The 22,576-nt window shown below is 47.6% G+C and overlaps 1 protein-coding gene, 1 non-coding gene and 1 pseudogene across 6 annotated transcripts in view; all 3 read right to left on the bottom strand.

Annotated features, from left to right (window-relative positions):
* Adap2 (ArfGAP with dual PH domains 2) overlaps nucleotides 1–16,610 on the bottom strand; it is a 29,129-nt gene extending 12,519 nt beyond the window's left edge. The window contains exons 1-6 of one of the 5 annotated variants that reach the window (XM_063269737.1): nucleotides 16,367–16,610; nucleotides 15,593–15,795; nucleotides 13,659–13,750; nucleotides 10,582–10,658; nucleotides 8,384–8,496; nucleotides 1,647–1,793 (exon numbers count right to left, since the gene is read on the bottom strand). In XM_063269737.1, coding sequence (XP_063125807.1) covers nucleotides 1,647–1,793; nucleotides 8,384–8,496; nucleotides 10,582–10,658; nucleotides 13,659–13,750; nucleotides 15,593–15,795; nucleotides 16,367–16,460 — 726 coding nt within the window. In that variant the 5' untranslated portion in view covers nucleotides 16,461–16,610. Of the gene's footprint in view, nucleotides 1–1,646; nucleotides 1,794–8,383; nucleotides 8,497–10,581; nucleotides 10,659–13,593; nucleotides 13,751–15,592; nucleotides 15,796–16,366 lie in introns of those variants that run through there. The other 4 variants (XM_039086713.2, XM_063269738.1, NM_020101.2 and 1 more) reach the window with 4 other exon arrangements.
* A 644-nt stretch (nucleotides 16,611–17,254) lies between these two features.
* Nucleotides 17,255–17,732, bottom strand: Nme1-ps3 (NME/NM23 nucleoside diphosphate kinase 1, pseudogene 3; annotated as a pseudogene).
* Nucleotides 17,733–21,560: 3,828 nt separating this feature from the next.
* LOC120095424 (small nucleolar RNA SNORA43) lies at nucleotides 21,561–21,708 on the bottom strand. The gene has a single exon (XR_005490898.1). It is a non-coding gene; the product is annotated as a small nucleolar RNA SNORA43 (small nucleolar RNA).
* Nucleotides 21,709–22,576: the final 868 nt, after the last annotated feature.

Below are 22,576 nucleotides of genomic sequence, written 5' to 3'. Positions count from 1 at the left end.
AGGATAACCATTACCTCGAGCATGCCTGGCAAAGTTAAACGACTCCAAAGCGTCAGCCATTGCTTCCCCATGGATGCTTATCATCTCTGTCCTGCTCCATCACTGACCATGTGAGGACCTGAGCTAGTTCACCCTCACGTAGATCCTTTTGCTTGACTGCTCTGCTCCTACCGGCTGATCTCCCAGCCTTGCTATGTATCCTAATTCAGCTGCAAACCTGTGATCCTCCTGCCTCAGCCTGCCAAGTACTGGGACTATAAAATCATAACGTTTCGCAAACATCTTTGTGTATCCTAATCACTCAAGACTCTTACAGTTTCTAACTGAGCAGGTCTGGGGTGGCCTGAGACTAGTATTTTATTTATTTATTTATTTATTCATGTATTTATCTATTTATTTATTTGGGGGTGGACAGATAGATGGCTCAGCAGTTAAGAGCACTGGCTCTTCTTCCAGAGGACCCAGCTTTAACTACCAGCACCCACACTTATCTCTAAGTCCAATTCCAGGGAACTCTGATACCGTATCCTGGCCTTAGTGAGCACCAGGCACGAATGTGACACACAGACACACAATGCAGGCAACACATCCCTACACATAAAATAACATATTTTCTTAAAAGATATTTGTTTTTACATAATGTGAGTGCTTCTGCCTGCGTGTATGTCTATGCACCAGCTAAGTGTCCTGCACACACAGAAACCAGAAGAGGGCACTGGATGCCCTGGAACTGAAGTTTTAAACTATTGTGAACCACTGTGTCAGTGCTGGGAACTGAACCCAGGCCCTCTGCAAGGGCAACAGGGGCTGCACTGAGCCATTCCTCCAGCCTCACAAGGTCTTAGGTCAAATGGATGCTCTTGGTCCAGTGCCATGTGTGGAAGGAAAGGTCCTGGTCCAGTCCACCTACGCTTCTTCCTAAATCAGAATCTCTGCCCTACCCACACCTGCTATTTCTTCTTTGTTTGTTTGTTGTTGTCTCACTCTGGAATCCGGGCCGTCCTAGAACTCAATCTGTAGACCAGGCTGGCTCAAACTCACAGAGACCCACATGCTTCTACCTCCCTAATTCTGGGGCTTGCTGTGTGCCACCATAGCCAGTGGATTTGCTGTGTTTGGCTAAGGGACCCTCTGCTTACTTTTCTCTTACTGATGAGTGTCCACTGCCCAGATACGTTTCCAGTACTTGCTAGGTTCACTTATATCCCACTCTGCTTTCCTCAGATCTCTGATTCAGAGTATAAGGCACTTGGCAGCCGAAGCAGCGCAGCGGCGGTGGCAGAAGTAGCAGCAGCAGCAACAGCAGCAGCGGCTGGACGAAGCAGCGCGGAGGCAGCAGTGACAGCGGCAGCAGCAACTGCAACAGCAGCAGCAGCGGCAGCAGCAGCAGCAGCAGCGGAGGCAGCGGTAGCCGCAGCAGCAGCGGCGGCAGCAGCAGCGGAGGCAGCGGCAACAGCTGCAGCAGCGGCAGCAGCAGCAGCGGCAGCAGCAACAGCCGCAGCAGCGGTGGTGGCAGCAGCAGCGGAGGCAGCAGCAGGCCTCCAGAGGCAGCTGAGTGCCTGCTGAAATGTGTAGCCAGGGTGGTGAACTGAGCCCATGAACTGAGCGCCATGCTGGAGCTACAGAAGTGACTTGAGCCTTCTCACCTTTCCACTGTCATGATATACAAACAGATTTCTGGTTTGGCCCTCCTTCCTGTAGGTAATCTGCAGCCCGTGGGGATGTCCAATCTTCTCTGTCTGGAAGGTGGCATTTAAGTCCTTGATGTTGATGATAGCCTTTGGGGTTTTACCCTAGAAGAGAGAAAGGATCCTCAAGATACCGAGGGCAACGGGTGCCTTCCTGCCAAGGCCTTCAATACAAGCCCCTACTACATAACCCTGGGTTGCTCTAACAGACAACGGTACAGCCGCTCTACGGATTGCCTGTGCTGGCCATCCCCACCTGCCTAGTCAGACTGGCCCCTCTGAGCTGGAAGGGGTCTAGGAAACCTTCACTTTGGACTTTTCACACGTCTTAGCCAAAGCACCTTTCCTGGGGCAAACCAACCCAACCACTCCCTGTGAAATAACCAACCAGACAGCAGCTCCCTGGGCTCTGACCCGTGGTGGAGCACTAATTAAGGCCAAGGAATCCTGATGAGAGACAGGATGATTCCAAGCCGCTGGACCAGCAGGAGCGGCACTGAACTTTTTTAAACATAATTTTAATCCCAAGCCTCGGACCCTGAGCTTGCTGACCAAGTACTTTACCACTAAGGGAGACCTTCCACTCCCTTTTGTTATTTACTTATTTATTTGTTTGTTTATTTATTTATTTTCTTATAACCTGTCACTAAGCTATACCCAAGTCCTCCTATTATTCTTGTGTAATGCTTTTGTTTGTTTGTTTGTTTGTTTTTTGCTAGAAACATGTTTTTAAATTTTACCTATATTGTTACAGTTACCCATCTTGGAAGGTTGGTATATTTATATTATGTGTATGTCTGTGTACCTGAACATATCTGTGTGTACCATGTGTGTGCGGGTGCTTTCAGAAGACAGAAGGGGGCATGAGATCCCCTGGAGTTAGTTATAGGAGGTTGTGAACCACCTAATGTGGGTGCTGGAAGCCAAACATGGGTCCCCTGAGAGAACAGCAAGTGCTCTTAGCTATTTCATCCCTTTTAATTGTTGAGCAGTAGTTAATTCTCAGTTATATTATCATTTCCTTCGTTAATTGTAGGTGGAAATTAGGTTCTATGGGTTTTCCTTTCTTTCTTTCTTTCTTTCTTTCTTTTCTTTTTTTTCTGTGTCCTTTTTATTTTTTTTTTCTTTTTTTTTTACATTTTATTTTTTTTTTTATTAACTTGAGTATTTCTTATATACATTTCGAGTGTTATTCCCTTTCCCGGTATCCGGGCAAACACCCCCCTCCCCCCTCCCCTTCCTTATGGGTGTTCCCCTCCCAACCCTCCCCCCATTGCCGCCCTCCCCCCACCAGTCTAGTTCACTGGGGGTTCAGTCTTAGCAGGACCCAGGGCTTCCCCTTCCACTGGTGCTCTTACTAGGATATTCATTGCTACCTATGAGGTCAGAGTCCAGGGTCAGTCCATGTATAGTCTTTAGGTAGTGGCTTAGTCCCTGGAAGCTCTGGTTGCTTGGCATTGTTGTACATATGGGGTCTCGAGCCCCTTCAAGCTCTTCCAGTTCTTTCTCTGATTCCTTCAACGGGGGTCCTGTTCTCAGTTCAGTGGTTTGCTGCTGGCATTCGCCTCTGTATTTGCTGTATTCTGGCTGTGTCTCTCAGGAGAGATCTACATCCGGCTCCTGTCTGCCTGCACTTCTTTGCTTCATCCATCTTGTCTAATTGGGTGGCTGTATATGTATGGGCCACATGTGGGGCAGGCTCTGAATGGGTGTTCCTTCAGTCTCTGTTTTAATCTTTGCCTCTCTCTTCCCTGCCAAGGGTATTCTTGTTCCCCTTTTAAAGAAGGAGTGAAGCATTCACATTTTGATCATCCGTCTTGAGTTTCATTTGTTCTAGGCATCTAGGGTAATTCAAGCATTTGGGCTAATAGCCACTTATCAATGAGTGCATACCATGTATGTCTAAAGAATTGAGCTAAAATGAAGTTTGATTTTTCTTTTTGTCTTGTTTTGTTTGGGTTTGGTTTTTTTTTTGTTTTTTTTTTTTTTTTTTCAGACAGGGCTTCTCTTCGAACCCCTTGCTGTCCTGGAACTTCTATTTTTCTTTTCTTTTTTTTTTCCCCCCCCTAGCTGGAGACCGAACCCAGGGCCTTGCACTTGCTAGGCAAGCGCTCTACCACTGAGCTAAATCCCCAACCCCCTGGAACTTGATCTGTAGACTAGGCTGGCCTCAAACCCACAGAGATCTGACTGCTTTTGCCTCCCAAGTGCTGGGATTAAAGGCGTGCACCATCATGCGTGGCTGCCCAGGTTAGTCTTCAACTCTTGGGCTGAAATCCCTCCTGCCTCAGCCTCCAGAGAAATTGTGACTCCATTTAACTTAATTCTTTGCACAATCCAAAATTTTTACATAAAAATGAGTAACTTTCATAATAAAAAAATCCATTTGGGAAAAGTATTTTTAAAAGAAAAAAGAAAGGAAGGAAAAGACCTACATGGAGTCCATTCCTGCAATCTCAACAGCAGGAAAATGAGGCAGGAGAATTGTGAGTTCACAGCCAGCTGGGGCTACACAGCAGGATCCCATCTCGAAACAAATCCAAGCAAAAGTGGATGCAGGCCACTGTCACCCCACTGCCCTTAGAAGATGGAAAGATCTCCCATGCTCATGGATTGGCAGGATTAATATAGTAAAAATGGCCATTTTACCAAAAGCGATCTACAGATTCAATGCAATCCCCATCAAATTACCAATCCATTTCTTCAAAGAGTTAGACTGAACAATTAGCGAATTCATTTGGAATAACAAAAAAACCCAGGATAGCTAAAACTATCCTCAACAATAAAAGGACTTCAGGGGGAATCACTATTCCTGAACTCAAGCAGTATTATAGAGCAATAGTGATAAAAACTGCATGGTATTGGTACAGAGACAGACAGATAGACCAATTGAACAGAATTGAAGACCCAGAAATGAACCCACACACCTATGGGCACTTGATTTTTGACAAAGGAGCCAAAACCATCCAATGGAAAAAAGATAGCATTTTCAGCAAATGGTGCTGGTTCAACTGGAGGTCAACATGTAGAAGAATCCAGATCAATCCATGCTTATCATCCTGTACAAAGCTTAAGTCCAAGTGGATCAAGGACCTCCACATCAAACCAGATACACTCAAACTAATAGAAGAAAAACTAGGGCAGCATCTCAAACACATGGGCACTGGAAAAAATTTCCTGAACAAAACACCAATGGCTTATGCTCTAAGATCAAGAATTGACAAATGGGATCTCATAAAACTGCAACGCTTCTATAAGGCAAAGGACACTGTGGTTAGGACAAAACGGCAACCAACAGATTGGGAAAAGATCTTTACCAATCCTACAACAGATAGAGGCCTTATATCCAAAATATACAAAGAACTCAGGAAGTTAGACCGCAGGGAGACAAATAACCCTATTAAAAAATGGGGTTCAGAGCTAAACAAAGAATTCACAGCTGAGGAATGCCGAATGGCTGAGAAACACCTAAAGAAATGTTCAACATCTTTAGTCATAAGGGAAATGCAAATCAAAACAACCCTGAGATTTCACCTCACACCAGTGAGAATGGCTAAGATCAAAAACTCAGGTGACAGCAAATGCTGGCGAGGATGTGGAGAAAGAGGAACACTCCTCCATTGTTGGTGGGATTGCAGACTGGTACAACCATTCTGGAAATCAGTCTGGAGGTTCCTCAGAAAATTGGACATTGAACTGCCTGAGGATCCAGCTATACCTCTCTTGGGCATATACCCAAAAGATGCCCCAACATATAAAAAAGACACGTGCTCCACTATGTTCATTGCAGCCTTATTTATAATAGCCAGAAGCTGGAAAGAACCCAGATGCCCTTCAACAGAGGAATGGATACAGAAAATGTGGTACATCTACACAATGGAATATTGCTCAGCTATCAAAAACAATGACTTTATGAAATTCATAGGCAAATGGTCGGAACTGGAAAATATCACCCTGAGTGAGGTAACCCAATCACAGGAAAACACACATGGTATACACTCATTGATAAGTGGCTATTACCCCAAATGCTTGAATTACCCTAGATGCATAGAACACATGAAACTCAAGACGGATGATCAAAATGTGAATGCTTCACTCCTTCTTTAAAAGGGGAACAAGAATACCCTTGGCAGGGAAGAGAGAGGCAAAGATTAAAACAGAGACTGAAGGAACACCCATTCAGAGCCTGCCCCACATGTGGCCCATACATATACAGCCACCCAATTAGACAAGATGGATGAAGCAAAGAAGTGCAGGCAGACAGGAGCCGGATGTAGATCTCTCCTGAGAGACACAGCCAGAATACAGCAAATACAGAGGCGAATGCCAGCAGCAAACCACTGAACTGAGAACAGGACCCCCGTTGAAGGAATCAGAGAAAGAACTGGAAGAGCTTAAAGGGGCTCGAGACCCCATATGAACAACAATGCCAAGCAACCAGAGCTTCCAGGGACCAAGCCACTACCTAAAGACTATACATGGACTGACCCTGGACTCTGACCCCATAGGTAGCAATGAATATCCTAGTAAGAGCACCAGTGGAAGGGGAAGCCCTGGGTCCTGCTAAGACTGAACCCCCAGTGAACGTGATTGTTGGGGGTAGGGCGGCAATGGGGGGAGGATGGGGAGGGGAACACCCATAAAGAAGGGGAGGGGGAGGGGTTAGGGGGATGTTGGCCCGTAAACCGGGAAAGGGAGTAACACTCGAAAATAAGAAATACTCAAGTTAATAAAAAAAAAAAAAAAAAAACCCACAACATACTGGCTTGGTCTGGAACTAAAGATCAAATAACCTTTCTCCAGCCAAGGAGGAAAGCCTGTCTAACCACAGGAGAGCTTTTCTCTTCCTGAGTAAAACAGAAACATCGAATGTGCACTTTGGGAGTGTTTAAAGTGGCAGGTCCCACTTTTCTCCCTACACTTTTCCCTCAGTCCGGGACATGCCAGCTTGCCCCTCTAGAACTGTCTACTCCTCTGGGAGAGCGCCAGGGAAGCACAGACCAATCTCTCGAGACCGAGCTGCAGAGCTCAGAGCTTGCCCCTCTGGTCTGCAGCTCTGTTCCTTCACGTTCAACTTCGTTAACAATTTTTGGGGTGTTTTTTGTTTTTTTCTGTTCTCTAATACTGGACGGCCCCAGGGTCCGATGTGGTAACTGGCCTCCAAAGATATCCTCACCACTTCCTTCTTCCCCAGTAGTCCCCAGATGCTCTACCCAGAAGGAGGTAGAGTTACATCCCTTCCTTTAAGTAAGTCCAGATACAGGATTTGCCTTGACCCTGTAGAATGCAGTTCCTGGCCTGGCCTTCTGAAGGCTTGGCAGTTTTGTTCTTCTGATTTGTTTGTTCGGTTTTGTTTTGATTTGTTTTTAGGTTTATCTTATTTTATGTGTAGAAGTACCTTTACTCCATGTAAGTGTGTATATTGTGTACATGCCTGATGCATGCAGAGTTCGAAGGGGGGTGTTGAATCCCTTGAAACTTGACTTAGATGTGGTTTTGAGCCATGATGTGGGTGCTGAGAACCACACCAGAGTCCTCTGCAAGAGCAACAAGTGCTCTTAACTGCTGAGCCACCTCTCCAGCCCTTGTTTAGACAGGGTCTTGCTGAACTCTCTGTGTAGATCAGGCTGGCCTGGAACTCATAGAGACCCACCAGCTTCTGTTTGGGGGGCCCAGAGATCAAGGAGGGTGGCACCACACCAGGAGACAATCCTTTTGCATTGAAGAGAACAATCTCTGTGCCTTAACGAGGCTTGAGCTAGGGAAGAGCCCAATGACAGAGTGATGTCATTGATCCTGCACAGACCCTGGGCTCAATCCCTAGCATCATAAGAAGAGAAACACAGGGGGCTGGAGAGATAGCTCTGCTCTTCCAGAGGTCCTGAGTTTAATTCTCAGCACCCACATGGTGGCTCACAACCATCTATAATGGGATCTGATGTCTTCTTCTGGTGTGTCTGAAGACAGCTATAGTGTATTCACGTACATAAAATAAATCTAAAGGAGGAGGAGGAGGAAGAAGAGGAGGAGGGGGAGAGAAAAAGGAGAACAAGAACAAGAAGGAGAACAAGAAGATAGAAGAGGCAGACTCCTGACTAACCATAGGGTTCTCCAGGGCACTGGGCAAGGGAAATGGAGTTTGTTTGTTTGTTTGTTTGTTTGTTTGTTTGTTTGTTTATTCTTGAGATAGGGTCTCATCATATAACCCTGGCTGTCCTGGAACTCACTCTGTAGACTAGGCTGGCTTCAAACTCACAGAGATCAGCCTGTCTCTGCCTCTCAAGTGCTGGGATTAGTGTCACAAGCCATTTGCCTGACCTTGTTTAAATGAGTAAACTGAATATGTAAATGTATCTCAATAAAACTGCTTTTAGCCAGGCATGGTGGCACACTCCTATTATCCGAGCACTCAGGAGGCCCTCTATGAATACAAGGCTATCCTGATTTCAGTAACAAGTTCTGGGCTAGCAAGGGCTACATAGTGAGACTCTGCCTCAATAAGAAAAGAAAAAAAAAAAAACAAAAAACTAGAGACTAACAGTAATGAAACGAACCAAACCAAGCTGATGCTGAGTGACCAAAGTATGGCTGTATGTGGACTGGATTGCCTGTAGCCAAGGGGAAGTAGGAGAACATTTTCCTCACCAGGGCTGAAGGGAGGGCTCCTGAGGAACACAGGCGGCCTGACCTCTTACCTCTTCCTTGGTGTAGTACTTCAGCAGGCCTTCCCTTGACAGAAGGACAAACCTTCTCCTCAGGAACTGGGAGTTGTCCCTTCCTCGCTTCCACAGGAAGCCTTCTCGATCACCTTAACCACCAAGGGCAAGAAAAGAGCCATGAAGTCAGCACAAAAAAGCTAACCTGAGGCTCAGGGGCTGAAGGTAGGAGGGGCTCCACCCTCCCCTGGGATAACCAGTCTAATCTGGGGCCAACTTTTTATGATTTCAGTCTCCACCCACCATGTAAAACCCTTCCTCCTCACTCTTCCATGAGGTCCCACTGCTTTCTTAGAAGAAGGCAGGTGTGGTGGGGCCTGAAGTCCCAGGATTTAGGCTGAGGAAAGGGAGCTGTTATGAGTCTGTGATGGTTTGTCTATGCTTGACTCAGGGAGTGGCACTATTAGGAGGTGTGGCCCTGTTGGAGTAGGTGTGTCACTGTGAGCATGGGCTTTAAGACTCTCACCCTAGCTGCCTGGAAGTCAGTCTTCCACTAGCAGCCTTCAGATGAAGGTGTAGAACCCTCAGCTCCTCCTGAACCATGCCTGCCTGGATGCTGCCATGCTCCCACCTTGATGATAATGGACTGATCTCTGGAGCTGTAAGCCAGTCCAAGTTAAATGTTGTTTTTTATAAGACTTGTACTGGTCATGGTGTCTGTTCACAGCAGTAAAACCTTAACTAAGAGTTCAATGCCAGTCTTGGCTACATAGCAAGATCTTGTCACAGAAAAACATGTTGGGGAAATGGCTCAGCTGTTAAGAGCACTTGTTTTTGCAAAGGATCCAGGTTCAGTTCTCAGCACACAGATGGTAGCTCACAACCATCCATAATCAGAGACTTTCCTCTGCCCTCTGACGGCACCAGTATTACACGTGGTGCACATGCATACATTCACAATCATACACAGAAAAATAAAGATTTTTTTTAGTTTAATAAAACAAAGAGGGTTGGGGATTTAGCTCAGTGGTAGAGTGCTTGCCTAGGAAGCGCAAGGCCCTGGGTTCGGTCCCCAGCTCCGAAAAAAAAAAAGAACCAAAAAAAAGAAAATTGTCCTTACATGCTTTTGGGCTGGAGAGATGGCTCAGCGGTTAAGAGCACCCGACTGTTCTTCCAGAGGTCATGAGTTCAATTCCCAGCAACCACATGGTGGCTCACAACCATCTGTAATGAGATCTGATGCCCTCTTCTGGTGTGTCTGAAGACATAGTATACTCATATACATAAAAATAAATAAATAAATCTAAAAAAAAAAAGAAGCGTGGGATTTAACCCTAGCACTGCATAAGGCCAGTAGTGGTGGCTATAATCCTAACATTCTGGAAGTAGCAGGAGGATCAGGAGTTCAAGGTCATCCTTGGCTATACAGTGAATTCAAGGCCACCCTGAAATAGATGAGACCTTGCCTCAAAAGAATGAAGGGACTGTGTGGTGGTATACACCTTTGATCCCAGCACTCAGGAGGCAGAGACAGATGGGTCTTTATGAGTTTAGGGCCAGCCTGGGATACATTGAGAGTTTCAAGCAAGCCAGGAATATATAGTGAGACTATGTATGTATGCATGTATGTATGTATGTGCATGCATGTGTGTGTATATATAAATTATATACTCCTAGCCAACGTTGACATTGACATCAGTCAATTGTAAGAATATAAGAGTGATCCTCAAGACATCTATGAGTTGAAGAATCATTTGTACTCCTAGAAATCCTGGAAGCTGAGGTCCGCCAGCTTGAGAATTCAAGTCAGTGGGGTGGAAACCACCCTAGATCTAGGGTTGCTGTTGTGGTACCCTGCGTGAGTGTGGAAAAAGAAGCTGAAATCGAGCTCATGTGCCTACCAAGCCTACCTAACTACCTCCCACTCTTGTTATCTAGGGCTCAAGAGAACATAGACCTCACAACATTAAGATGGTAACTTTTGGGGTGCAGAGAAAAGGCTAAATGGCTGAGAACATTGGCTGCTCTCTCAGGTTCAAATCTCTGCTGTACCCACATGGCTCACAACTGTCACAACTCCAGTCCCAGGGGATCTAAGACCATGTCCTGGCCTTTAGGTGCACTGCATACATGTGGTGCATATACATGCATACATGCATACATATGTACATACATACATACATACATACATACATACATACATACATACATACATACAAACGAAATGGTAACTTTACCTGGGGGCGAGACAGCTTTCTCAGCCATAAACTCCTGCCTTTCATACTTAGCTCGAATCCATTGTTCCTTTAAGACCCTAAAAAGAGAACTTTTGGTCAGTCATGCCTTTGGTGTCTTCCCACAGTGACTTCCCAGCACCTGCAGCAGAGGATGGGGACAACCCAGGAGCTGCCATCTCAAGACACCCAGAGGCTCTCCTCCCTAGGTTAGTTAACACTGGTGCTGGATGATTCTCTGTAGTGGGGGTGGAGCATCCTGTGCTCTATGGAATACGCAGCAGTACCTCTGGCTTCTACCTCCTCAGAGGCTTCCGCTCTCCAGATGACACACCAGGGAAATGTGTCTTCTAGTGGGTTGAGAAGCACTAGACTGTCCCTCAACCCTCTAAGTCAATGATGAAGAAAGATATCAGCTCCCTGGACACTTAGCCCCCGTCGACAACTGCCTGCTCGTGTGTGAACTTGAGTATTAAATGTCCTGAACCTGCTGATGAACTCTGGCTCACCACACTGCATAGAGCAGACTGACTCAACTTTCTGTGTCACGTCTTTTGAAATAAGGTCTACTGTCTCCCAGGCCGACCCTGAGGTGTCCAAAGTAGCTGAGATTGACTTTGAACTCATGATCTTCCTGCTTCAACCCCATATCCCCACCACTAAGTGCTGGGATTACAGATATATGCCACCATAGCACTGGGGATCAAACCCAGGACCCAGTCAAGCAAGCTCTCTAGCAACTGTGCTTCATCGCCAGTGAACATCTCTAAATCTAGGAATGGGGCAGTAATAAACCTGCCTTCCCTAGTGCTGAGGTGGGCAGATCTATGTAAAGAATCCAGCATTAGAGTCCACACAAGGTAGGGTTGTTTGTTTGTTTGACAGTCTTACTATTGTAGGCTGGCCATGAACTCACAGAAAACTGCTTGCTTCTGCCTCCCAGACAGTTAGGAAAAGGTGTGCTTCCCAACACCAGGCTCACTGTGGGCTCTTACTACTAACCTCAACTAAATGTTATTCTTGTTTTTTTTTTTCTTTTTTTTTTCGGAGCTGGGGACCGAACCCAGGGCCTTGCGCTTCCTAGGCAAGCGCTCTACCACTGAGCTAAATCCCCAACCCCGCAACTAAATGTTATTCTTGGCTGCTATGAAACCGCGCAGCTGGGAACAAACCTATTCCTACTGTTTGCTCCATCTTATCTTTTCCAGGAACGAGTTCCAAAGGTTAGCTGACTGAATGGACTGGGCACAGGAATGACCTAGAGCTGCACATCTGGCCCAAACAGGTCACCTGGAGCTCTGGGTTGCTCTGGGCTGCATGGGACAAAGGGACCAAAAGTTAGAGACTGACGGGAAGCCCTCTCTGAGCCATGCTGGATGGTACAGCATGCACCTGCAAGTGGATTTACTGCCGACTGCAGGTAGAAGTCAGCCTGAGAGAAAGATGGCTGAACAAGAGCCATGAGAGTAGAAGATCCTGGGGTTGGGGATTTAGCTCAGTGGTAGAGCGCTTGTCTAGCAAGCGCAAGGCCCTGGGTTCGGTCCCCAGCTCCGGAAAGAAAAAAAAAAAGAAAAAAAAAAAAGAAGAGTAGAAGATCCTGTCATGCTTGAGCCCCTGGTGTGGCCTTTCCAGCCCCCTTCTCCTTCTCCTTGGTCGTGTTTGAGCTCCTGGTATTAGGATCCTCCTCCCTCTTATTTCCTCTTTTATATAAAAAAGTACCTTTATTTATTTATTTTGTGTGCATACACATATGTGCGTAACTGCTCACTCCACAGTACATGAGTGGAAGTCAGAGAACAGCCGTGAGATCCATTTCCCTCCTTCCTTCATGCAGATCTCAGGAATGGAACTCGGGGTCTCAGGCTTAATGGCAGGGGCCATCTTGTAGGCCTTTGCTGGCATTGTTTTCAAGCAGGATCTCGCCATACAGCAGTCCAGACTTATCTCAATCACAAACTCCTCTGGCTTAGCCTCCCTGGCCCCCTTAATGCCAGGATTACAGGTGGTATGCACCATCACAGCTGGTATGGGATTGTCCTTCTTGAGGGTGACTTCACATCTGTCCTTCCAGGCATCTGATCTTCAGAGCCCACACAATCTTTGTTATCTGAGCTAGCTGAAGCTGGAATTCTGTGGCTTACAGTCAAGAGTTCTTTCATGGTTTGAGGTGAAGCTCAGGGGTAGAGGGCTGACCTGATAGGTACAGTCCCTGGTTTTCATCCCCAGTGCTTCCTAAGGTATAGCCTTTCCCACAGGACAGTGACGACAGCACTAGGCCCAACACGGAGATGGGAATCCTGGGTCATAGGACCAGTACCAGGGGACAGACTAGAGACCAAGGACTCTTGTTATGGTCCCCAAGGCAGGAAATGCAGTAATTTTAAAACTGGAGAGAAGAGGCCACCAGTCCTCAGTCAACAGGGATTAAAATGTAAAGGCATTTGTGGGAGTCATGATAACCAACGCTGGAGGGGGTCAGTGTAGAAAGGCCATGCAAGAGATGCTGTCCAGGGCTTGGAGCAAGGGCTGAGTGGTGGCAAAGGGGCAAGATAGGTTCCTTCAAGTGGTGTCCAACATAACTCTCAGGCGTGAGGGACCTGGTATCACTCTAAAGTTGACACTGAGAAATGCATGCTGGGTCACATGGGGGATGCTTAAACAAATGACATCATTTCATCTACATCATGTTATAAGGCATGTTGCTGTTTACACTTTAGAAGGGGGACTCGGGCTACATGCAGAGGGACATCCGAGGGGCTTGGTGCCTTGGCTGCCTTCTTTTACTGGGTAGCAGTAGAGTTGTGGCTTTTGTTTTGTTTGAGGTGAAGTCTCAGGTAGCCCATGCTGACTTCCACCTCACTGTGTAGCAGAGGTTGACCCTCTTATCTCCTGGGCATCAAGATTACGGGCATTTGCTACCATAGCTGATTTCAGGCAGGATTCCTATGCACCCTCCATGGTAATACCAGAACCATCCCTGAAACAACCTTCCATCCAGATCACAGGAGAACTCACCTCAGACAAAGGTAAGAGGGACAGAGAAGGGCTGGGATGACCCCTCCCCAGGATCACTCACTCACAGGCAGTCGCTGGCCTGAGGGACGTAGTAGAAAGTTGGGACTCTAGCTTCAAACTTGGCTTTCACACTGAGGTTCCCATTGTGAGTCATGAACTGTAAGACAAGAGCAAGTTGGCGTAATTGTAGAACTTGAAAATGAACTTGAAATGAAACCATGGCTTACTCAGAAGACTGTGAATGTTGGGCGTGGTGCCTGCACACAGGCCTTTAATCCAGCAGAACCTGGTGGATCTTTGTGAGTTCAAGGCCAGCCTGCTCTACACAGTGAGTTCTGGGACAGCCAGGGCTAAGTAGAGAAACCCTGTCTATAGATAGATAGATAGATAGATAGATAGATAGATAGATAGATAGATATAGATCAATCAATCAATCAATCAATCAATGCCTGTGGTTTTTACTGGCTCTGAGGCTGGTCCAGGAGAAACTGCTTTTAAGAAGGCATCTCACCAGACATGGAGAGTTCTAGTTTGGTATAACGTGGGGTATTGATAACTATGTCTTATATAAGAACAGCCCCTTACAGTTCTCATATAACATTATATTGGGTTCTCTCAACCATTTTAACACTACTAGTCCATTTTTAAAGAGGACACCGAGGCTCAGAGAGGTTAGGTGACTTAAGGCAACACCACTGGTTAACACAAAATGAGGATCTGAAGCCAGCTATGCTGGACCACAAAAAACTCATTTTTTTTTCTCTCACTGATTCCACAGACAGCCACACACCCTCATACCTCTTGAAGTTTACAGGAGACTGGGGTAGCTAGAGAATGAAAATGACTGCCAGCCCCGTAGAATAACCCATGTCACCAGAGACTTAGTGGGCACTGTGTCCAGTGATAGATATGCTGATGTGCCAGTGGGCGTGACACAGCTGGGGCAGAGGCAGGAACGCCAGGTTTATAATTCGTGTCTCTGGGCACCGAGAACACTATCCTCCACCTTGGAGACCCTGGAGCTGTGCCATAGACATGTATTGCCTTTGGACCCCTGGTGATCTCACCTGCCCCAGTGTAGACATTGCAGGGGCTTAGAAGGCAAAGACCTGTGAGTGCATGGGCTAGCTGGTGGTATCTATCTTTCCCTTGCCTAGAATGTAGGACTTGAATGGATAGCCACTTTGTCTTTTCAGTGTGTTCTTCCCACAAAGACTATAGTAGGCTTCCAGTTACATCTCTGTGGATCGAATGGTAAAAAGCCCAGCCCAGATCCTGCCATAAAAGGGAAGTGCTCAGTGGAGTTACCCACTCCTTGAACCTCTCCACTCCCCAGTGTGGTGTTGACCTGCCTGCACTCTTAAGCTTTTCTGGCCAAAATGGCTTCTTCCCCTAAGCTGAGGATTCTAACATACTAACTGGGCAGGAAAACAGAGTGGCCTAGGAAGGGGTGCAGAACCTTAGGCTATGAATCAGATGTTTCTCTTCCTCAGTTCCTGGCTCCTACCAATGACTACAATAATTATTAATTCACTTTGTGTTTGAGCTGAACCTGTTTTATTCTTACAGCAGCCAGGGATAGGGAGATGCATGTCCATGACATGGTGTAGAAACACACTCTGTAGCTAAGATTAAGACCCTACCCCAAGGGCTGGAGCGACGGTTCAATGGTGAAGAGCATTTACTGCTCTCACAGAGGACCTGGGTTCGATTCCCAGCACCACCATGGCCGCTCACAACTACTTGTTACTCCGATTCCAGGGGATCTGCCTTCCTTTGACCTCTGTGAGCTCCTGCGCATACATGGCATACATAACAAACACTTAGGGAAAACAAACACACACACACACACACACACACACACACACACACACACATATCTGTGTTTTCTCTCATTAATCATTTCATTTTCCTCCTCTGTGAACAGGAGGAACACCTGCGTGCTGCCTCTTCTCCCTCACGCCCAATTCCAAGAATCTGCACACGTGTGCCAGTCTACCTCCACCATACTGTCGTCCCAGAAGTCCAGTCTCACGGATTTAACTTTGCTGATGTCTGGGAAGTTGCGATGGACGCCAGAGCAGTGGAGACAGATGAAAACCCCCAGCTTGTAAGAGGCCCAATCAGGATCTGCGGGGTGGAAGAGCAGGATCTCCGCTGAGCTGGACAAGGACTGGACTAGGGTGCAGGGACAGGCTGGGCCTGAAAGTTAGGATTCTGGGTCGGAGGCAAGCTCTGCCCACACCGGTAATCCTTTCTCTCTAGGTCCCCAACCTTGGACAACTGAGGTGACTGCATGAACCGTGCTTAGCCCACCCTTTGGCTCGACGATACCCAGGAGACCACGGAAGGGGGAACCGAGGAGAGTGGGCGAGTGAGGGAACCGCTTCCTCGGTCCTTGCGCGGCAGTGGGGGGTCAAAGAGCTCCAGGTGGCACCGCGGTGAGGACCTCAGGGTCTGAGGACGCCGGAAGGGCCCGGGATCGGAGATGGTGTCTAGAGCCGGGTCCTGGGTGGTAAGATGCCCGGTGGGAGAGAGAGGGACCCAGGGCATGGACCGCATCTGTTGCGGAGCGAGGACCAAGGTCCCGGGTTTCAGGAGCAGGGAGACGGAGGACCGTCGGGGCCTCCCGAAACTCTCCAGCGAGAAGGACTGGGGTCCCAAGCGAGGAGCGAGTCTGAGTCGCGCGTGAACGGGCTCCTAGGGAAGGGGACGGTGGGCCAGGGGTCAGGGCCGTGGCTGGCTGCACCTGCCCCGCACACGGCGCCCTTACCCGCTGCCCCGCAGTCGGCGCAGTGCCCGTTGCCAGTGCCCGCAGCCTGCAGCAGCTCCAGCAACCGCTTCTTGTTGCGTTCACGGTCGCCCATGGCCGGCCCAGAGGTCTCAGCGGGGCTCAGCCCCGCCACCTCTGTGGTTCCCGCTTCTGGACGCTCATGGTCCTGTGTTTCCCTGGCCGCCGGAGAAGGATTCAGATCCGCAAGCCTCCAGGCCGGTACGACCGCCGGCCCCGCCCACACGACAGCAGGCCCCGCCACCAGGTCTCCGGCCACGCCCCTAGATAATATGCCCTGGCCCAAAGCAGCGCAGCCCAGATCCACCACCTGATGGGGAGGGACAGAAGTGCACCAGATCAATCCAGCCTGGCTACTTGCTAACTAGAGACCATAGTTTATTCAGTCGCTCTGTACCTCGTCGCCCACATCTAAAAAAGAGGCATATTAGGCCAGTGTGGCTCTTTCCTCCAAATGGAAACATTCTGTGCTGGAGAGACAGTTCGTAATACTCGGGGAGTTTAGAAAAGTACAAGATTCATAAGAAAGAGCGAGCCTTTGCTAGAGCTGCCTACAAGGTGAGCAGGGAGACCCAGCTAAACAGCATTCATGAATAGTTATTCACACTGGGTGGGTTTATGGCGAGGCCGCTTCTTTTGAGACCCTCCTCCTCCTCCTCCTCCTCCTCCTCCTCCTCCTCCTCCTCCTCCTCCTCCTCCTCTTCCTTTTTTTTTTTCTTCAGATGAAACATTTTAATCTACTAGTGGCACTTAACACTGCACAAGGAGTCACAGCTCCCAGAGGCTTCTTCCAGTTCAGAGAAGTTCAAGAAATATGTAGAGTTCCTGGTCCCCTGCCTGTGAGAACAAGGGACAGTAGGCAGAAAAAAAAGCGGGGGCCCTCCTGTCACTCATAGATCCAGTTCTGCGCACAGCTCTTGTAGTCCACCAGCTCCTCAGGCTGAAACCACAAACTGATCTCCTTCTCTGCCCTCTCCACAGAATCGCTGCCATGAATGATGTCCCTGCCAATTTGGATACAAAAATCTCCTCCTATGGTCCCAGGCTTAGAGTCCGCTGGGTTGGTCTCTCCAAGCATCACCCGGCCTGTCTTCACAACATTCAGTCCCTCCCAGACCATAGCAACCACTAGTCCTGAGTGCATGTACTTCACCAGGCCAGTAAAGAAGGGACGGTCCTTCAGGTCACTGTAGTGCTCCTTGAGAAGATCTTCTGAAGCCTGCGTAAATTTCAAACCAACAAGGCATAATCCCTTCTATTTGAATCGCTTGATGATCTCTCCCAGAAGGCCCCGCTGGACCCCATCAGGCTTGATGGCGATGAAGGTAAGCTCACTGTTGGCCATGGTCCCCTTCTGACACCCCGTCTTTAACTCTGGCAGTGATTGCCCGCACCAGAAATGCCACCCATGCTCTTATAAGTAACCTTAATAAACTTAGTGGTTCTGCAAGCTAGACTTGGGTACAATTATTTGGTCTGTTGATGGTGTGCTAGCGATATGGGGTGAGCAGACATCTGTACGTGTCTCTCATCTCTCCATGTACACAACAGGCATGTGTCTGTGCTTCAGGGCTCCGTGTGTTAAAGTGTTCTGCAGGCCTGCCATCTGTGCAGATGCCCCCTTCTCAGAACACCCTCTGTGATTCCCAGTCCCCAGGTCTGGTCCCGTACCATTCCCTAAGAGTTCTATCCATCCTCCGGAGTCCTGATTGTATCTGTGGTCCATGTGATATTACAATAACTTAGATAACTGTGCTAATTCCAATTCCTGGCCTCACTAGAGTCCAGCGTCAATCTTTTATTCATGAATCATTGAAGATCCTGAGTAGCTCTGAGAAACAGCCTCTACCAGTTTTAGAAAATTGAAAGTTTCATGACTGGATTCACCAGGAAGTAGACCAACCCAGACAGAGCTGGAACCTGTAAAATTCCATCGCTGCGAGGGGATCAGGGTTTGGGTGGTCTTGAACCTGTTTCATTTCATCTCTTCTCTTCCATACCCAGTGACTCACTGGAGGAGTCTAATCATTCACCTGTAACACACATGGGTTTCTATCCTGAAGTACCTGAGGCCTTCCATACCCACATTCAACACACACACACACACACACACACACACACACACACACACACACACGAATAACCTGATAATGATGGTATATGTCTAGGATTCCACAAATTTAAGATATGAATGCTGGTCCCAGCTCCGTCTCTTCTTGTTTGTGTGGAAGTGTGTTCCATCACCTATCTAAATTTCCTTGCCTCTCTGATGGGAACTCATCTGGATTGCTAGCTTTCGTTTCTCTCCATTCCCATGGTGGAGGAGGTCAAGCCATCAGACCTGGTGAAGAGAAAGAAGCACATTCCAGAAACAGCCAGCCTGTAGGGGTCATGACTATGTGTTGAGTTTGGGGTGGCTAGCCCAGGAGCATCCATGAAGGAACCAGTAAGTGAGCCAGCTGGGGCCAGGAGGCATGGAACTGTTTACCAAACAAACCCAGAGATGAGTCATTTCCGCTGCACTGAATTAAAGAGAGACAGAAATAAGTCTCCCAAGAGGAGGATGGGGGAGACAACAATGTAAGGTATGCAGGCAGAGGGGAGAGGCACAAGCCAAGGTGGTCTCTCCTTTTCTCATCCTCATGGCAAAGCTGGTCCATTGGGAGCCCCGGCCTTTCTCGGTCCCCTGTAGCATCTTGACTCTTAACTCCCTGGAGCCTCATAAAGAAACAGAGCAGCACTCAGTTCTGAGAGGAGTCCCTGACTACAAGGTCCCCTTGGATTTCTCTTCCCTTCCTTATTTTTGGAGGTTTTATTTCAAAGAATAGCAAGGTTTAAGGTGGACTTGCAGCCATCCTACAAAAGGAAAACTAACAGTATGCTGGCACCCTGGGACAGGTGTCCTGCCACCTGCCTCTGTTGCGGGGTGAGGAGGTAATTGATACAGACTGGGTGCTTAGCAGACCAAGCTCCAGACGTGAGCATGAGTTTCACAATGTGCCTTGGTAGGCCGCAGACATCTTCTCATTTCACAGAAGAGAGCGACAGCTAAGCCCCAGAGGAGCCATTACCCAAGGTCTTGTGGTCAAATGGTGTGTGCAACAGGAGCTGACAGACAGATCTCCTGTTACAGTGTTGTTTAGTCTGTTTAATTCATGAAGTCCTCCTTCTTCTCATCCTGAGTTCGGTATGCTGTGTAATGATTATTACATTCAACACATCCAGGCTAGAAAGAGAGCTCAGTGGTTAGAGCACTGGCTGCTCTTCTAGGAACCCAGGTTCAATTCCCAGCACCCGCATGTCAACTCACAACCATTTGGAAGTCCAGTTCTAGGGGATCTGAAGTCTTCTGTCCTCTGAGGGCACTTGAAATCATGTTCACGTAAACAGACACAGATCTACACATAGGTTAAAAAAAGCCTTAATAGGGCTGGAGAGATGGCTCAGCGGTTAAGAGCACCCGACTGCTCTTCCAGAGGTCATGAGTTCAATTCCCAGCAACCACATGGTGGCTCACAACCATCTGTAAAGAGATCCGATGCCCTCTTCTGGTGTATCTGAGGACAGCTACAGTGTACTTGTATATAATAAATAAATAAATCTTTAAAAAAAAAAAAAGCCTTAATAAAAACCCACCCCCAACACACAAACACACACACACACACACACACACACAGAGTCACAGGCACAGTCACACACACACTCTCACACACTCACATACACACACACACACACACTCATCACCAGAGAAAACACACATCCATCACCAACCTGCTGGGTTCATCTTTTTTTTTTTTTTTTTGAGCTGGGGACCGAACCCAGGGCTTTGCGCTTCCTAGGTAAGCGCTCTACCACTGAGCTAAATCCCCAGCCCCCTGGGTTCATCTTATAACTGAAAGTTTGTGGCCTTTATTTTCCCTACTGATTTTCAAAACATGCTCATCACCCAATGGAAACTTTGTCACTCAGTCCTGAATTTTGCATGATAGACTCTTTACTCCACCTGTGTGCTCAGAAATGACAAGCCGAAGGGACATGAGAGCAAACCTTTTGCCATGACTCCTCAAGAAGCTGACACGGAAAGATCGAGAGCTTGAGGTGTGCGTGCCTGATTTACACAGTGCGTTCCAAACCAACCTGAGCAAAGACTTACCTCAAAATGAAACATAAAAGGAGGGGCTGGAGAGATGGCTCAATGATTTAGAGCTGCCCTTGCCGAAAGCCCAGTCAGGGTTCCCAGCATCCATGTCAGGCAGCTCACAGCAGCCCATACATGTTTAACATGTATGTATGTGCATATACATACATGACCAATTCGTCGTTAAAGTTTTATATTATTTTTATGTATATGTAGAAATAAATCATTTTAAAATATTTATTTTTAAATGATGTGTATGTGTTGGTGGGTAGTTATGTGTATATGAGCACAAATGCCTATAGAGTCCAAAGGCATTGGAGGATCCCTTGGAGATAGAGTTAAAGGTAGTTGCAAGCCACTGTGTAGGTGCTGGGACCTTAATGTAGAGTCTTCTGCCAGAACTGAAAGGCTCTGCCTTAACTGCTGGGCTATCTCTCCAGCCCTTAAATAAATCTTTTCTTTTTCATCTACAAGAATTAAGAAGCTTGTGTCACAGCACCTACAGTCCCCCCTCCTACAAAATTGTCACTTTTAAGGCCACGTGCAGTTGGCTGAATGGGAGAATTGAGTCTTCTAGCGCCTTCCACCCCCAGCACCACCAGTACAGACCTCATTTTACTAGTCTTAGAAGAACAGTCAAACCCTAGCAAACCCAAATATGGTTCAGAATTTAGGATGTGGGTTCTTGGGATGAGAACTGCCCATTGGGTGACTCAGCAGGTTCCTGGTGAGGTTAGAGCGGTCACAGCTGAGTCCCATGGCCTTAAATCACAGCTGCACTGTTCTAACCAGCCACATGGCCAAGAGGTCACCTCTATCCTCCCCAGATTCGGAAAACAAAAGAAGGTTGACCGTTTCTTGTATTTTCCTGGCCTCTCTGAAGGTCCCCCAGAAAACTCCACACTTCTCCCATTCCAAAGTTGCATCTTGCTAAAATGCTGACTAGACCACCTCAGGTGAGTCCTTGAATTCCCTGACATTGAGGTCTGGTCAACAGCATCCAAGTCAAACCACAGTGCCATCTCACCACAGTCGGCAAAATGTGAGGCTATCAGCCAAACACTATTCAGTGCTTACTGGCTTCTGAACACTGAGTGCAGAAATAGCCACTTGCCCCCAGCCCTGATGTGACAGACACAGCTAAGCAGCTGTGCTGTGCCTGTGGTGCTGACAGACACAGGACAAAAATAAATCTTAGCTAAAAACAAACAAAGAAACACAAAACAACCCAGGCATGGTGGCCCACACCTTTAATCCCAGCACTTAGGAGGCAGAAGCAAGTGGATCTCTGTAAATTCAGGGGTAGCCTGGTCTACAGACTAAGTTCCAGGACACCCAGGACTACACAGAGAAACCCTGTATAAAACAAAACACATGTCCCCCAAAGGAAAAACAGAGAGAAAACAAAGAAGAAAAAGGTAAGATAGAAAATTGACTTTATAATTTAGCAGAAGGACATTTGCATAGCACATATGAGGCCCTAAGTTAAATACTAGTACTGACCAAAGAAAAAGAAGAGGAGGAAGAAGAGGAGGAGGAGGAGGAGTTGGGGGAGGAGGAGGAGGAGGAGGAGAGGACTAGTGACATAGCTCAGTGGTTTAAGAGCACGTACTGCTCTAGCAAAGGACTTGAATTTGTTTCCCAGCACCCACACAGCACTCTCACACTCACAACTGCTTGTAACTGCAGTTCCAGGGATCACACACTCTCTTCTGGTCTCCATAGACACCAGGCATGCATGTGGTGCTCATAATATGTGCATAGGCAAAGCACTCATACATATAAACCAAAAATGTTTTTAAAAGAAAGAGAGGGGGAAGGATGAAGGAGAAAAAGATGGAGGAGGAGAAAGAAGGAAGAAGAACAGAAGGGGGAGGAGGGGGGAGGAGGAGGAGGGGAGGAGGAAGAGGAGGAAGAGGAGGAGGGAGAGGAGGAGGGAGAGGAGGAGGAGGGAGAGGAGGAAGAAGAGAGGAGGAAGAGGAGGAGGAGGAAGGGGAGGAGAAGAAGAGGAGGAAAAGGAGGAGGAGGAAGGGGAGGAAGAGGAGGAGGAGGAG

Source organism: Rattus norvegicus, chromosome 10, assembly GCF_036323735.1.
Source record: "Rattus norvegicus strain BN/NHsdMcwi chromosome 10, GRCr8, whole genome shotgun sequence".
Classification (NCBI taxonomy): domain Eukaryota; kingdom Metazoa; phylum Chordata; class Mammalia; order Rodentia; family Muridae; genus Rattus; species Rattus norvegicus.
This window is presented reverse-complemented; position numbering and strand designations above follow the sequence as displayed.